This window comes from Pseudochaenichthys georgianus, chromosome 13 (assembly GCF_902827115.2).
Source record: "Pseudochaenichthys georgianus chromosome 13, fPseGeo1.2, whole genome shotgun sequence".
NCBI classification, from domain to species: Eukaryota; Metazoa; Chordata; class Actinopteri; order Perciformes; family Channichthyidae; genus Pseudochaenichthys; species Pseudochaenichthys georgianus.
In genome coordinates, this window is record NC_047515.1 from 35,092,790 (window position 1) to 35,110,471 (window position 17,682).

Consider the following 17,682-nt stretch of genomic DNA (forward strand, 5'->3'; position numbering starts at 1 on the left):
GCTTGTATTGGTTCACGTGACAAGACAGAAAAAGTTCCACTGGCTGTTATAGCATATAGCAGCTTTATTTAGAAATGTTTACATTCTCATAAATTAGCTCAAATTGTCAATTCTCTCATATTGCACTACTGCAAATTAAAGGGGGGGGGGGGCCCTAGAGATTTGTAAGACTTATATTTCCTCTTACAAGAAGAAGTAAATCAGAGGGGGAAAACATAAATAAGAAGGCGTGTATAACTTCAACAGACCACACAAGTCTGCAAATCAATGGAAAACCTCTACAACAGAGATAAAATATATTTTCATCATTTATGAACTGAGGAATCGATGTGTCCATTTAGTCATTAAAATGTTAGGTAGGTAAAGAGCTCTGGGAGATAACTTTCATAGAACAATCAGTCCAGAACTATTGTACCGTAGCTGCTAGTTGTGATTTCCATTTTTGACAGAGTACAACATCTACTAACTTCACAAGTTCTGATATCCATGCACACCATGAGACCCCTCTGGATGGTGGTTTGACTGCCATTGTTATATTAATTTACACCACCCCATGTAGTGAAAGTGGTAACTAAAGAGACAGATAGGCACTATGGTCGCTAAGCTTTCCTCAGGCACAGGCAGCTGCTGAAATGTCACGTCAACAAGCCTTCACGACCTGGCCTCATTTACATGGAGAGGGGAAAACTGACAAAACGCCAGGTAGACTTTAATTTGTTCTTTACTGAATCACGCAGTAAACTGATGACATTTTACAGCCTAGGTCCATTTAGAATGTCACTTGGATGGGACCATTGTTTTAGCTTTTTATTGTCGGCCCGAAAGTTTAGAATTACTCATGGAGAGGCCCCTCGGGATTTGTTGCAAAAATGTTCCGTCTTTCAATGTGCACACTTTACCGGGAAAATAAAGTCCTGTGCATGACATGAGTTCATTTGGTGCAAAGTAGAGAGAGGGGATGACGACCGCACGTTAGCAAGGGTGGACATCTCACGGCTGTGGCAGAAAGGTTTTTGTTGGCGTTGTTGCGACGATGAGTGACACAGCGGACCATGCAGCCTCTCAGGCCTTCATCAGGGCGCTGACCACGGCGCGGGCGTTCAGGCTGCGCAGGTCGTTGTAGGTCTGCCCGGTGCCCACAAACACAATGGGCTGGCCTGTGATGTAAGTCATGGAGATGGCAGCACCCACCTGTGAAGGAGGAAGGATGAGTGTGACACTTTAAAAACTTCACACGTGTCACATGGTTAAAGCCAGATAGAAATAGTTTTGCAGTTGTGAGTCAGAATTTTACCGATTCCACTTTAAAAAAGGCTTTTGGTCTGTGGTTTACACAAGCTGAACAGATTTTCACATTATGTTCGACCACATAAAATAAATCAGTAAATACCCAACTCTAAAATGTCCAAAGCTCCTTTGTGTCATAGAAACAGCAGTTGCTAGCAAATGACTAAAATACACTAATAAATGTCATCACGCTGCCGCCTTTAGCCTAGCGGTGTTGACGTGCAGCCATGATGCAGTTTGTTTATAACATGAGCTTTTTACTTCTGCTGATCGCTTTCACCCGTCGAGAATTTAAAAAAAGGTGTTAATATGTGGAGACTATCCTGCTGGACAAACGTGTAAGTATCATAAAGATGTGTTTGCCACTAACCTTATATACTGCAATATTCCACTTTTTTTGTTGAGGGAGCTCGTGTGAAGTAACTTACAGGCCAGTCTACAAAACTCCATTATCACATACCTTGTCATCGATGGTGTCAAACTTAGTGAGAACAATCCCATCAATGAGGCGAGGCTTTTCAGACATGGAGTGGTCGGCCAGAGCCTGGTTGAACTTAACCTGAAGACACGGGGAAAGAAAAAATGAGTCACTGTGGAAAAAGTGGTGACAGCTGAGTAAACATCTGTCCACCACACACATGATAACAGATTACTGGAGCAACACTGCCCTCTGCTGGAGAGTTAAAAAAAAAAGCAACACGAAAACGAACCTGTTAGATAAGTGCATGTTTTGTTCAGCCGGATAATATCCACATGTCTACCCTACTTTTATAATTTTCGAATCATAAATCTAATCGATAGATTTATGATTGATTTATGACTGTTTTACAAAACGTGCATTTATCAAACGGGTTTGTTTTCCACAGATCTTATTTCGAGCTATTTTCCAAATACCAAAACACCACTATTAGTGTTGTCGATTAAGGGTGAGCTGAAACTAAGCCTTCAGTCTGTGCATGAAACTAAATCTAACGTAATAAAGGGAATCAATATACTGCTTTCCACATTTTAATCCAACGTGTGTGTTCTTACCAGCTGGTCGACTGCCTCATTGCCAACCAGAGCCTCTCCAACAAACAGTACTAGGTCGGGCATGTTGATCGCGATGAGTTTGGCCAGCGCTGTCATCAGGGGCGTGTTGTCCTGCATACGCCCAGCAGTGTCCACCAGCACCACGTCGAAAGTCTGGTTGCGGGCTGAGGAGTTGGAGTACATGTTATTTGACCATTTAGGTGGCATTCATGCTTAATGGGAATGGCGTGTGAAATCAACAAGGAAGAAAATCTTAAAGGTGGGGTAGGTCATTTTGGAGAAACCAGCTGGAGTGCGCTGGAATTTGAAAATACACAGCCGGAAAAAATCTGCCACTTCCTTACAGAGCCCCTCCTCCAACACACACGAACGCGCACATGACCAATGAGGGCACGAGATAAGTTTATGCCCCGATGGAAGGCTGACAGGCAGGTAGGCCATCCAGTTACTTTAGCCGGGCCGGCTCAAATGATTGGTTGTGCTTTTTACAGCGCCACGGCTTCCACAGATGAATGTTTTTTATGGATTTTTTGTCAAAGCACTTAAGATATTCATTGCTATCGGGATGTTAAGAGCATTCCATGGAATATAACAAAAAGTGTATCTCGAGTCGGTTTCTCAAACATATATATCCAATGATAATAAAAGTAATCTTTCAAAAAAAAATCAATCCTTCCAATACTGTGAAGCATAACAAAATGATAATCGCAATTTGTTATTTATCCAAATTGTGCAGCCTTAGTTAGGAAATAGATATTTTACCATAGGCAATGGCCTCCATGGCGATCCCAGCAGCATCCTTCCCGTAGCCCTTCTCATAGAGCTGGACCACGGGGCGGCCCCCGTGCTGCTCGGGGGGGTGCAGAGAGTTCAGGCGGCGCTGGTGAGTGCGCAGCTGCTCCACGGCTCCGGCTCGGAACGTGTCGCAGGCCGCGATCAGCACAGTGAAACCGTTCTCTATCAGCCAGAAGGAGATCTGGAGAACAGGGAGGAGTTTACATGAACACGTGTGGGGCACAATGTGGGCACGTTCCAACGCAACACATGAACGCTGAAGAAAATATGGCTACAACTTGCGCTGCGAAAAAATACAATACAATAATCAATTCACTTGTTTCCCAGAAGACAATTAGATAAGCAATTTAGCTGTTTGAATTCAGGGTTGTAAGAAATGTAAGGCTGTTTTAAATGCTTAATGATGCTGAATACACTTTAAGTAACCAGAAGGATAGTGATATTTAAGCCAGAAGAGATATGGAATTCCTTTGTGTGCATTAGTTAAGTTTCAGTTTTGTATTCCCTAATCTTAATACTATACATCAAATATCACTTAAACAACATCACTTTCCAGAAATAAATGCAAAAAAGGAACAAAAACTGCAAAAACGTGTTTTGTTCCTCCTCAAGCTTCCGGCATGACAAGTTAAAATGACTGCTATCGAAAAGAGAAAAGCATATGACCTATAATATTCTATTATTTAATATCATAGCATTATACTTATCTCCTTGACATAATTCTGAAATTATTTAAGTATTCACTTTAGTGTGGTTTACCTGTACCTTAGTGTGGTTTACCTGTAGGCCATCACCAATGATTTAACACTACACTAGTATATCTGGGTTAAAACAGCTATTTGAATCTACTGTGTTATGCACATTAGCAATTTCCCATTTATGCTGTTTATTTTTAATTAACATAATTACTATGTCATCTAAAGGGAACACCCAAGAGCCTCCAAGTGCTCTTGGGTGTTCCCTTTAGATGACAGGCATGTTCTCCTAACATAGAGATTGACATGACCTCTTACAAAACAATGCCAAACCTACCCAGTAATTCCCTGAGCCTAGAACTAGTTATCCGTGTCAGCAAACAAAGAGGCTCCTACAGGAAATGGTCTAATTGGAGTACATGTCATTACACTATTAACACAGAACACTCACCTTGGCCAGGTTGGTGGACTTCCCCACCCCGTTGACCCCACAGAAAGTGATGACAAAAGGCCTCCGCTGGCTCTGCGCATCCATCACATCTCTCAGAATATCCACCCTCCGCTTGGGCTGCAGGATCTGCACCAGAGAGCCCTGCAAGGCCTGCTTTACAGTTGAGGCCACGGCTACACACACACACACACACACACACACACACACACACACACACACACACACACACACACACACACACACACACACACACACACACACACACACACACACACACACACACACACACACACACACACACACACACACACACACACACACACACACACACACACACACACACACACACACACACACACACACACACACACACACACACACACACACACACACACACACACACACACACACACACACACACACACACACACACACACACACACACACACACACAATAATTATAGCTCGGCTGAGGTGAGAGCACCAGAAAGGGGAAATATTATCAGTATGATTATAAAACTTTTAAGGCCCTTCATGATTGGCTATGAGCTGTTATCAAGATATTGCCTATTATGTTATTCAATTGGAAAACACTACACAGACTGGCCAGTTTGTTATTTTAGTATTGATGTATTGCTAAATCTAAAGCAAAAAAGCTCATATTATAAATAATCTACAATGTCAAATAAGCACATGGTGTCGCAACACTTCTCATATTTGACTTTATAATATGTGTGATGTTTACAAGTACAACATTCTTGTCTGGGCAACATTTTAAATCATATCCGGTGCAGATGAACCTGAGGGAAAGTTCCTGTTTTAATCCATTTACTGCAGTAGTCATCAAGGCGATGATGTGGAGCACCATTACTGTAATCACATGACTTTCCCCAGCATGTAGTCTGGTGCGCTCGGAGAAGGACATTGCATTGAAACTAAATGATTATTAAAGGAAGTGGGAGAGGACGGTGCCAAGGTTACTTACTGGTGAATGTGCCCATGACTTTGCCCTCCAGCTTGATGGCTACAGAGTCACAGAGCTTGGAGGAGATGTCGGCTGCTACATTCTTTGCTATAGGATTATAAGAAGAATGAATAACAGAAAAGTTCATTTTAAATGTTGAAGAAAAGGAAAGGGGCAGTTAGAGATATGTGATGTCGCACCGATGAGGTGGTCCTTCATCTTCTCCAGAACTGGCTCCATGTCCTCCCGGGTCAGGCTCTTGGAGCCCACGAGGCCCTTGAGCATCCCGAACATTCCCCCAAAACCGCCACTCTTCTTGGAGCTGAAAAACAAAAGAATTGACTATTATTTATATTAATTTTTTTTATTACTTTAATAGTTTATTAATTGTTTTTTCCTTTTGGATTAGTTAAGGCATTTTTTCTATTTTATTTATACTGTTTGGACAGATGAGTTTGAAAATGAGGCAATAAAAAATAACTTACCTCGTCTTGATTGTTTGATTGACAACCACTGTCTCCCCTTTCTCCTTTTCATCCTCCATCTCGTCTTCCTCTTCCTCGCTGGACTCACAGTCCACAGACAGCAGGTCTCCCTTCATGGAGTTCAGCTGCATCTCCTAAGACACATTCAAAAAGGAGGAATTCATTTAACATCTTCAATGTGACTAATACAGATGACTCTTTGACTGGAGACATCTTTGGGCGGAGTGTGAACTTGTCCACATTATTTACCGGGTCCCTTTGTGCTTCCTGGTTCTGATCGCCATTGGAGGATCCATCTCCATTCCTTCCGCTGTAGTCCAGGTCCTTGGTGGTGCTTTTGCCACCGTTGTGCCAAACACGCATCTGTTTCTCCCTAGGCTTCTGAGGCTTTGGGGATTTACTGTGAGCAGGATGACAGAATACTAAAATTAGCTCATTAAAAAAGAAGCAATAAGATTCACTTTTAACTAGGTGACCGACATCATCTCCTAGCTATTAACAATGTTTCTGGCTCTATGGAAGGCAAGCAAACCAATAACAAGGTAGGTAACAAGCATTTGCTTTCTCCTGACCCAATCAAAACTATTAAAGTTAAGGGGTGTGTCCCCCTTTTAAGAAATGTACACTGCGGGATAAATACTTTTCATATCGCTGAAATGGAACTGACACAGACTTAATACACTGCTGTTGGCAAGTCTGCAAAGCACATTAAATGATACTCAGCGTATACGCAGGAATCCTGAAGTCAAATTTAAGACCTTTTTTAAGACCCTTTCCACACATTTTAAGACCTCATCGCCACTTTGAGTTTTAACCGGTTACCTTGGCGACACACTTGACCTCACATTGACTATATTCAGTATTGATTGTCCTTCCTCCTTATCTTCCAACCGTTTGGACGCAAACTTGCATTTCCCCATAACGATGTTGTTTAACAACCGGCGTAAACGGACCTTCGCGCTATCAAGCAGTGAGCGCGCGATGTCCTGTTCAGATGACGTCAAACCCAACGGGATTCCATGAATAAACTACACAGAATCACACTACACACCTACGCCATGATTACATTCAGGCAGACTGTAGAATACAACTTCTTTGGACCATTTATATACTTATTGGAAACAAGCTACAAAATGTAACACCTTGGAAAATGCCGTTTAATACTTTTTAATAGCCTTCATTTTGGCTAAATTGATTTATCAACTTGTAATACTTTTAAAGACCCCTCGGACACCCTGGATACTATATCTTGCTTGATATTTATGAATGTATTTTCTCTTACATGGGTTTTTCAGTAGGTACGGCTGTGCGCTTGCGAAATAACTTCTCCCTGTTCTGCATGATCTCCTCGGAAGTCAAGCCCTGATCACCGTTTTCAACCGTCTTCTGCCCAGCCTTAGCTGGATCCACTTTGACAGGCTCAGCTGCAGGAGCTGGAACAGATTGGTTTAACAAAAGAAGTCAGCGGTGAGATTTCATTCATGTCCATTTTTGTTCGGACAACAAAGCCTTCTGAAATCACTTACCCTCCTTTTTGGCATTTTTATTCTTCTTGCCACCCTGTTCCTTGACTTTTTCCCCACCTTTGGTCTCGATCATTGACTTCACAGTTTTTTGGGATTTCTCGGACTGAACAAAGGTCCGCATGTTGCCCAGGCTCCGAGCTTTGCTGCTCTTCTCCGCATCCCTGGTTGTAAAAATGTGATGCATATCAGAATGTGTAAGACAAAGCCATGACTGGCTAATGAAGCATCTTCACCATATTTAAAATGTACACTTTTGTTTGCCACAGCAGACACACACATATGTACTATAAATTGCAAAAATGTATGTCTTTACCTAAGAAGCATTAAGAAGTCATCTTCAAATTCAAAGTTGTTTTGGATTAGCTTCAAGGGCCCCTTTTGCTCCAGCTCATTCTTATAACGATCCCTAAAATGGAGCTGCACGTCATCTATGAACTTGTCCACATACGTCAGCGTCAGGATCTTTTGAAAACCCACCTGGACAGAGACAAGGGAAAGAGAAGAGTGATCTCACGTATGTAGAACTAAAAACAACATGAACATATGTTGCAGATTTGAACACCTAAATTGTGTTTTAATGTCATTTATGTAGTGTAGAGGTGAGAGGCTTACCACAAAAATCAACTCAAACTCATTGTCGAGTTTGTATTTCAGATTCAGGGCCTCATGGGTGTATGAATTGTTCCCACTGCGCTCCTGTAACATAACAAACATCGTTCACATGTCAACAGCAGCTACACACACAAACATCTCGTGTCTACTATAGCTAGCCTGCTGCGTCTCCATAACAACGCTAAATAAGTCTCTAGCACTACATTTGTCAACATTCAACTTACGATTCTTTGTTACATGGTGATTATGATATGCACATATGGTGACGGTGACCAGGTGCCAACAAGCCACATGTGCACAGAGGTAATTTAGATTTCAATGACATATGTTGCAGATTAGAAACGTATAGTACGGGTCCCTAGCACATCGAATCTGCCGGATGCTAACATGCATATGTTGGTCAATAAGCATGCATTGCGTTATTTAGCATTATAGCCTATGTTGACAATAGTTATGAAATGGCTTGGCCGATTTGGACAATTTTGGAGTGTTAATGGTGTTATTTAGGATGCTGGATCCATTTCTGAAATGTTCAGGATCGACAATGGCAGTTTTACAACAACATTTCCTGGTTCACAGCTGGCAACCAGAGTAAAAACCGAGTTTTATACGGGCGACAATCGTTCCTATCAAATAAGGGATATGGTCTGAATTTGAAGGATGGGGGACAAATGATAAAAATGCAGTTCAGTATGTAAGCACACAATCAAAGTAGCTAAAGGTTTTAGTAGCTAAACGTTGCGCAATAAGCTAACGTTTGCTAGCATGAGCATTAGCAGTCCAAGCCATAACAGAGAACTGTCAGAGGGTTTTGAGCAGCCTGTTGTCCCACCTGAAGGATTACGGAGCGGATCAGAGCGTTGACAGGCCCGGTGAAGGATTCGGTGACCCCGGCTCCCTGAAAACACCACAACACTATCCCCCCCTTGCTGAAGATGGTGAAGAAATCTAGCATCTTGCCACCTTGTGTCTGGATCAAAGAAACATATACGGACAAAAAGGGTTAAACAGACGCTCAGCGATAAATGAGTTGTTAAATGAGTCTTTACAAGGGCCGGTGTTTAATTGTCAAACAATTACTTCTTACCAGATATCAGTACGATAGATAATAAATCCCCCACGAGTAAAATCCACCACCAGAGCAAAACTGTTTTAGACACGTCAGATGCAGCACTAGGAAGTGACGCGCACTTCCGTTGCCGTTTCGCCATCGAAGAACACGCATGCGCAGTTTTTTTGCAAATCGTTAGACGAGGAGGGAGGTTATACCTTTCCCTCTCATTAAGAACATCATAACAGTGCACTAAGAACATTTCAAAAGAAACACATTTAATTCATCATTTTACTTTAAATACACATGTGATTACTTATATTTTCCTTCAGGTAAGTATTGTTATTTGCTGCTACTTTCTACTATTCCGTAGCATGTTGTTGTTTTTTGCACTATTTATCTTATAGCTGAATAAAATGGTTTCCCTCTCTTTAAAAAAAATCAAGATTGGGTCACACAGGGCTAAATAGCACATTATTCATAATGAAAAAACAGACATCAGGATAATGTGAATATTGTGGCAATGACGAAACAGTTGAGCACATGTTGTTGTTGCTATGTCCAAGATACCAAGACCGTTTATCACTAAAGAAAGCACTGAACAAAAACCATACAGAATTACATATAATAGAGATTTCAGCGGATGTAACATACAGGACAGTGTTTAGGTTTTTAAAATGTAGGGTTATACCCTTTATATATACACAGTCTATGGTTATACCGGTTATACTGTGCTGACCCACACTCCATTCCAAAAGGTGGCGGTAAATGCAACTTAAAGCTGTTTTTAAACAACAGAAGAAGGAGTAAAACAAACTCAAACCAGTGCACTAAATTAACAACAAAAACACATGTAATGTATCATTTGACTTTACATACACATTTCCTACAGTATTGCTATGTGCTGCTACTTTCTCCTATATTTCAGATGGAATTGTTGTTTATTTTGCCCTAATTTATCTAGCTGATCAAAATGTATTGAAAATACAATAATATAATACATAATGTGTACATTAAACTAAACCACAGTAATCCATGTAAAGTAGGCCTAGATTATTGAATTTAGTTTTAATAGGCTAAACCATATAGGCTACACGTTATAGTGTACAAACAGCGTTAATTTTTTCTGCATTGAGTAGCAGATTTCAAAATCACACTTTTTGAATATCACTTACCTTTATTCAACAACCAAGGCAGGACTCCTAATGTGTAGGTAATACTCTAACAGTATACATTGATACTGTCACTAAAAACAGGAATACATTCCCCAGTTTTGTCTTGTCTCTGGGAACAGGGACAGTTATTTTGTCTTCTCTTTTACTTGCATGTTGAAATGCCACTGCGGTTTTGATTGAACCAGTTCCTTCCACATGGCAGGTTAGAGGACATTAGCCTTTTAACTGAAAGTGAGAAGTGGTTGCTGATGGTGAGCCAGGGGGTACTATTGCAAAGGGTGTTTTTTGTAATATCTAATCTAATATTATGCCAGCTTGCTTCATACTTCCTTCATTTGATTGCATGACATCATTGCCTCGATTGTATCTAATCGTATACACAAACAAATGTAACCTCAGCAAATGTTCAGCTGTGTGCATGGTGATTGTTTGGTAAATGTCAATGTTCTTGTACATACGCATGTCTTTTTTTGTATATTTTTCTACAAAACAGAAAGTATTAGGTCAAGATTATAAAATACATAAGATGTAAATGTAAATAAAACCACAGGCACACACTAGACACACACACCCAAACACATACATTGTGGGAGGAAAAGGGATTTGACATTCCGTCATTTTAAGTTGTGGATTACAACGGTTGATGCTGTCCTTCCTCTTAATTGGTGTTGATAGTAATAGAATAATAGTATATTAACATTCACATCACAAACTAGTGCTAAGGAAATGTTCTTTTTCTAGAAAATCTGCTATATTGAATTGCTTGCTTTTAAAGAGTTAACTACGTGCTTAATGGAGTATATGTTTAGCACACTTGCATTTGCAATTTGAGTGAACATGCTGAGGGTTCTCTTTCAGCAGTAACCAACTTCCTCTTTTCTTTTGGTGATATCAGTGACACCCTCGACAGCCGGGTTTCTCTCACTTTGTTTTTTTCTGTTGCTGTCATTTGATCATTTCACATTGTTGGTACCGTTATTAGTTTGTTTATCCTCTCTGAGTAACGCGTGTATGGGTCAGTGGAAATCTTTTTAAGTAATGACATCTTTAAACTATTTTTTACTGCAAGGATTTTGTGGAGGTATTGAGCATAGAGGATGTAGTTAACAACATGCATGGTAAGTGAAGTCATTTATTTGTCATGCAAACGTTATCTTTATCAGTGTAAATACTGTTAAATCTGTAACTTTCTTATGGGTCATTCCAGGATTGGAGGACAATTTAGACATCTTATTTAACAACATTGCTTTGACCATTACAGGAGACACATCTCCACAAAATAATAGCAAAATAAGTAAATGAAAAGCCTATTTTAAATGTTATTTTGTATATCTAAATGCCATTTTAGGGGGTGCTTGGGAGCTATTAGATATTTTAAACAATATTTTGAAACCACCTATTCTACAACTTTATTTACATTATGTCTAAGGACAAGTATATTTAACACAACAAGTGCATGTTTTAGCATTTTGGGCATGGATTATTTGAAGTGTCATAGGTGGGAAAGAAAATGTCCTAAATGATCCACATAACCTTTAATTGTAATTGTTATCAGACTTTATGGTTTTTAAGTGGACTAGGAAGAACTCATAGAAATCAACATGTTTTTATTTCTCGTTTAAGGATGGATCCAGAAAATCTTCAAATCAAGAGTAACTTCATCAGCACAACGTGAACAAGAGGCACAAGTGCCAAAAAAGTCAGTGTGTTCTGTCAGCCGTGAATCCTCTTCATCTATATCCCCATGCTGTTCTCTGCCATCATCATCACTGGGGTCAGCCCCTTCAAAACCTCAGCAGCCACATTCTGCTCCGAGTTCACAACGATGGAGTCGAGACTATGACGTGTTTGTGTGCAACAGCTCTTTGCAAAGTGACATTGAGGAGGCTTTCCGCCTGGTCTCTTTCCTGGAAGCTTCTCCCCGCAGGCTAAGGTGCTTTCTTATGCAGAGAGACGCCTGTCCAGGAGGTGCAATTGCCACAGAGTTTTGCCAGGCGGTGCAGAACAGCCACTTAAGGGCTCTTCTTATCACTCCAGACTTCTTGCAGGATGGATGGTGCAAGTATATCATGCATCAGGCTCTAGCTGAGGAGCCTATGTCTAATCGGATCATCCCCCTGCTTCAGAATCTGTCCCGCTCTCAGTGTCCTCCGGAAGTGAGGTTCTACTACCAAATTGACCTGAGCAGTAACCCTGAGCGAGGTTATACCCTCGTCAACAAGAGTGTGCTCAATTGTAAGTAATGTACAATAAAACCAACAACTTATCTTTGGGCCAGCAATAACACAAGGATACATTGAGCCTGGTCTTTGCTCAAAGTTTAACCTCATATCTGTTGAATGTTGTTTTCAACCAACTGTTTCCTCTTGTGAAATATGTGGTTCTTGAAAACTCCCCCAGCTATTTATTTCATATATGTGGGAAGTCAAGTCAGAATCAGAAAGCCTTTATTCACCCCAAAGCGGGGAAGATTACGTGGTCACATCACCAATGTACAGATAAAAGGCCAAAGGAAAAAGAGTACTTATTAAATAAAAAAGAAAGGCACATGTTATAAGAAAAAAAGATTTTAAAAGCAAGTTAAAATATAAAAGTATTGAAAAGGCCGGTAATGGAAGCAGATTATACAAATACATACACAAATAAAGCCTACATTTCACATAAGTATTGAACATTAGATGTGGTACTGCATAACCGTTTTTATGTTTACAAAAGTGTTCAAAAGTCAGAAGTACAGAAGTCCTCTAATAATCTCATCCTTTTTGTCTTATACAGACCTGGAGAACCTGGATAAAAATCAAAAGACACTGGATTACAGCACGGACAGCTCTAGCATTGGTGCAATAAGCAGCCCCAAAGAAAGAGAAGCTGATACTCAAGTATACGACCCTGCTGGGATGCCAACTGAGAATGATATAGAAGAAAGATGATTGCTAAAAAGACGATTTATTAAGTTATAAATAATGGTCACCTAACTAAGGTGCATTGATCTCAAAGGACAACATCAATAAATCAATCAATGTTTATGTATATAGCCCAGTGCTTCTCAAAGTGTGGTCCGCGGACCACTGGTGGTCCGTGAGCGCCCCCTAGTGGCCGTGAGTATATTGGTAAAATTTCACATTTGAAATAAATACATTTATTTAAGTTTTTCGCACTCTCGCGGGAATATCTCCGCAATGGAGCGAGGTTAAGCTTAACTTTTGATTGCATGATATAGCCCAGATAAACACCTTCATCACACATGTTGCCACTTGTTTGTACCATTTTCAGGCGATTTGTAAAAAACGATGTGTATTTGGATATTTGTGGAGTTAGGTGGTCCGTGAGTGTTTTTTTATTGGTTAAGTGGTCCTTGGTATGAAAAAGTTTGAGAAACACTGATATAGCCCAATATCACAAATGTTACATTTGTCTCAGTGGACTTCACAGTTTGTACAGAATATCAGTATGACAATACGACACCCTCTGTCCTTAGACCCTCACATCGTACAAGGAAAAACTTCCGGAGAAAACCCACAGTTTAAAGGGAACATGGGAGAAACCTCAGGGAGAGCAACAGAGGAGGGATCCCTCTCCCAGGACGGACAGACGTGCAATAGATGCCATGTTGCATAGACACCAGCTACTACACAACACTACTGTCAACCTCAGTGACCCTAATAGCACATCATTTTGGGACTTAAAAGAAAGTCTGCCTCATTATTTTGCTCGTATTTTTTGTGCATAATGGGCGTGTGTGTGTGTGATACGGATGTGCATACAATGAACAGGAAACGGTTGGTTCCAAGCAGCACTGGGGCGTATTTCCTGTATCAAATCTAGAGAAGTTCTCCCTGGCTTAACATGTGTGCAATAAATGTGGTTGATAAGATACATACCGTCGGCATTTGCGTTCACAGTCTCAGCTTGTTACACATAATCAAATCTATTTTCAAATAAACAAAATAGGGCACTAAAGCACCATAAATGCACGAGATGTTCCTTTTAAGAGCCGAATATGACAGACTAAAGTTACAGTGTTCAAAAAGAATGTACATATAGTGGCTACCACTAGATGGTGTATTTTCTTTCTTCCACCCAACCAAGTGCAGGTCAGAGTATGCCAGTCATGAAGGTGTGATCTTTCTGGTATAAGTTTCAAGCCTTTTCTTTAATCCACAATGATAAATATTATGTTGCATGTGTTTGGTTGTAAGTGTGAGAGTGAGAGGGAAAGACCCAGCCACGACAAAATGCCAGTGGCTTGACCTTTTCATTGAACTGGGACTTTAAGAAATACCAGAGAGAATAAACCACTACTGTCTATGAACACAGTAAGAGTTCACATCATGTATGGCTCTGGTGTGCTGGTGTTAATATTCTGAGTAACAGTATTTCTGACTGTGCTCATCTAGTTAAAACAAAGTCTGAATATGTCGAAGTGTTGGAAGGAAAACACTTCATCCAAAACTAAAACTCTTGGTGATTGACTGTCCTTGGCAGCACCTGCCTTTTCAATCATAAATCAAGCATATTGGCATGGCTTCATTTCAGGTGGTTGGCATTTGAACCACTTGATGTAGAATATCAGCTATTCTGTGCGTCTACTCGAGCTTTTTGATCCTTGATCTTTTCTTTTTTGACTCACACACGCTCACGCACCACCAACAGTGAGCTAAAGCCTTGAGCTATCTACAGAAATGCATCCGTAAGCTATGGGAGTGAACATGAGGGGAGCATCAGGACTTGGATAGCAACATTTGGGTTGACACTATTAGGTACTTTTCCTATCAAACCCTACAGAGAGAAAAGGAAATATTGTTAGGACAGAAGCCTTGCGGATAAAAATAAAATAGCTAGGACGAATAATACACAACCAAAGAGACACAATATATATTGTTGAGGCCCACATGCAGGATTCTGAGAAGATGAAAGTACACTGCATGGCTGGCTTAAATGTGTAAGAAAGGGATAAAGTTGTCGGAATAGTCGGATAAGTGGGAATAGGATTAATTAGCATATCTATCAATGAAAAGTTGAATAGTTACCATAATGTTTAAACATTTTATACAACTCCTAATGATTGAAAAAGATGAAAAAGGAAAAGTTTGAATGGAGTAACAATCAGAAGACAAAAGTTGAAAATGCAAGAAAAAGCAGCTGAAGCAGTTTTAATAATTAGAAAAGTGTTAAAAAGATGAAAAGTGCTAAATATAGAATGTTAGATCAAAGTATATAAGAATAGAAAAGGCTAAAAACATCCATTGGGTTTTATGTGAGTCAAATTGCACTAATTAGCTAATCACTATGTGAAACAGTATTTGTGGCACCTTTCAAAACTACCTCATGTTAAAAACTGAAAGTGATCTTGAAAACAATAGCCGGGTAGCCGGCACAATTCTTCCTACCTCTATTTCCTAAAATGATGTATGACATAATGTGAGCACTTTGGGATCAGCAGGTTTAAACTAATATTTTTCAGAAGGTTTGAAACCGCTTCTCTACTCTGGCAGTGAGGTCATATGTAGCTTTGAACATCCAGTCCTACGCCCATAATAAAAATCTGAAATGCTTGGAATATTTCCTGAAATATAAACTGTAATAGTTCAAAAACTGTAATATCAAAAAGCTGAATACCATGTCAATACATAAATGTTGTAAAAGTTTAAAGTTAGAATTAGGTATCTAGCTTAGGAGTTGCATTTGTTGGGGATTTTTCCCATTAAGTTACATTGAAGAAAAGCTTGATTTTCAAAATCCATAAAAGTAATGTAGTTTATTGACAATATACTTGCTTTTTTAATCAATTTGTGTATGTCTTCTGGGCGACTGGCAGGTGTATTAGCTTGTGTTGCTTTCAAATATGTTGCAAGTATTTTCTTTACAAATTCACCTTAAACCCACTTTGAATGACATTTAACCTGTGACTGATCAAAGCCAAACTAGGACAAAGTTTCCCTATTATGACATATTATACCTGTTGGGGAATAATTTGCCCTGCATGTCCTCCTTCGCCCTCTGATGCAGCTGACCAACCTCGAGCAGCCGTTATCTCCCACAAGCAGGGGCTGCCCTAGCATATTGTTGTTGTTAGTTTGTGACCGGGTAACTCTCGGTGAGAGATAGTTATTGTTGCGGGACACCTGGAACACATCCTTCTCGAGGTGTAGATGACCCCGAGCCATAAGCGAAAACAACTGTGATTCAGTGTCCTCAGCTATTTAGTCTATCTATTGAAGAATGTTGATTATTACACTCTGAACAACTAAACCTTGAGCTACAGGAGGGTGCTTCAGAATTGATCGTGGTATCTCAACCGTGTGGTCAAACCGTGGCCTGTCAATCAATCAATAAATGTTTATTTATATAGCCCAATATCACAAATGTTACATTTGTCTCAGTGGTCTTCACAGTGTGTACAGAACATCAGTATGACAATACGACACCCTCTGTCCTTAGACCCTCACATCGTACAAGGAAAAACTTCCAAAGAAAACCCAGTTTAAAGGGAAAAATGGGAGAAACCTCAGGGCGAGCAACAGAGGAGGGATCCCTCTCCCAGGACGGACAGACGTGCAATAGATGCCGTGTGTAAATTGAAAAGATAATACATTTGCAACATAGGTAGTCCACATGTTTGGAAATGCATGTGTGTATAATAGGAAGATGAATCCACGAGGATATCCATCCAGGACCGATGATCCAGGACCACAGCCACGACTCGGCCTGTGACTTGTCTTGTGAATTCTCCGGCTGAAGCTCCAAATAAATCGTCAGTGTTTGCCATCAAAGCTCCAGCTCTCCTCGTGTCTCTCTGAGTCCTGACTCCTATTGCTTCAGAGGTTTACCCCACAATACCCACATGGACTTTCGATCTGAGGTCTAAGTCTAAAACCATATCGACTTCCGAAAGCCTGTCAACAGTCGTGCTATGTGTCAGCATCCCGGCACTTTTAGCATGAATCAAAAAAGAAAAGGGAGGAACCATTTCAAAAACCTCAGGATGGCAAGATGATGTGCTTTGGACCACCAACAGTATGGAAAAGCTCTCAGCTCTCAGTCACGGTGGTCTCTGATGGGCGCGGTAGTTCTGACCTGGATATTTCTTTTTATCTGTGGTGAGAAAATTCAGCTTGCCGTGCTATGGGAAAGCACCAGCTGGGTTAATTAAAGGAAAGCAGGCGATCCAAACATGTCATCTGGTTAGAGAATGTAGGCCATGCATGCAATGAGACACCAGAAGGCTGCAAGTCAAATACAACAGCACAAAAGTTGTAATCACATTATAAAAGAAGATTTCTGAATAATGAATAACTGAATAATGATAACTGAATGAACTGAATAATGAAATGATGCGGGCTTGTGAAGGACTGATGCATGCAGGCTCACTCAGACTATTTACACAATGCCGACATTGTCCCGGCAAACATTTGCTAAACAAACTTTAGGTTTACTTTTGTGCAAAACAATTTGTCTGCCAGCTGATACATTAGAGGAGAGAGCGTTCATTTACAAGCTACTTAAATAGAAAACATAATCAGTGTTAAATAAGGAATGCATTTTCTTTGCTTTATAATGACCTGAAAAAGAAACAGCCTTCTTCATTAAATTATTTCGTATTATATGA

The 17,682-nt window shown here is 40.2% G+C and overlaps 2 protein-coding genes across 2 annotated transcripts; one reads left to right on the forward strand and one right to left on the reverse strand.

The window, feature by feature from the left end:
- Window positions 1–44: 44 nt before the first annotated feature.
- On the reverse strand, window positions 45–9,042 carry srpra (SRP receptor subunit alpha). The gene is made up of 15 exons (XM_034098044.1): window positions 8,935–9,042; window positions 8,680–8,817; window positions 7,848–7,931; window positions 7,549–7,712; window positions 7,236–7,396; window positions 6,992–7,142; window positions 5,959–6,109; window positions 5,710–5,843; window positions 5,425–5,546; window positions 5,246–5,332; window positions 4,261–4,433; window positions 3,082–3,295; window positions 2,320–2,483; window positions 1,748–1,846; window positions 45–1,191 (listed from the first exon to the last, which is right to left on the reverse strand). The coding sequence occupies exons 2-15, from the start codon at window positions 8,800–8,802 to the stop codon at window positions 1,063–1,065; spliced, it is 1,956 nt and encodes a 651-aa protein (XP_033953935.1). The 5' UTR covers window positions 8,803–8,817; window positions 8,935–9,042; the 3' UTR covers window positions 45–1,062.
- Window positions 9,043–10,948: 1,906 nt separating this feature from the next.
- On the forward strand, window positions 10,949–13,947 carry LOC117457690 (toll/interleukin-1 receptor domain-containing adapter protein-like). The gene is made up of 3 exons (XM_034097894.2): window positions 10,949–11,191; window positions 11,697–12,308; window positions 12,849–13,947. Exons 1-3 carry the CDS (start codon window positions 11,185–11,187, stop codon window positions 13,001–13,003), a joined length of 774 nt encoding a protein of 257 aa, XP_033953785.1. The 5' UTR covers window positions 10,949–11,184; the 3' UTR covers window positions 13,004–13,947.
- Window positions 13,948–17,682: the final 3,735 nt, after the last annotated feature.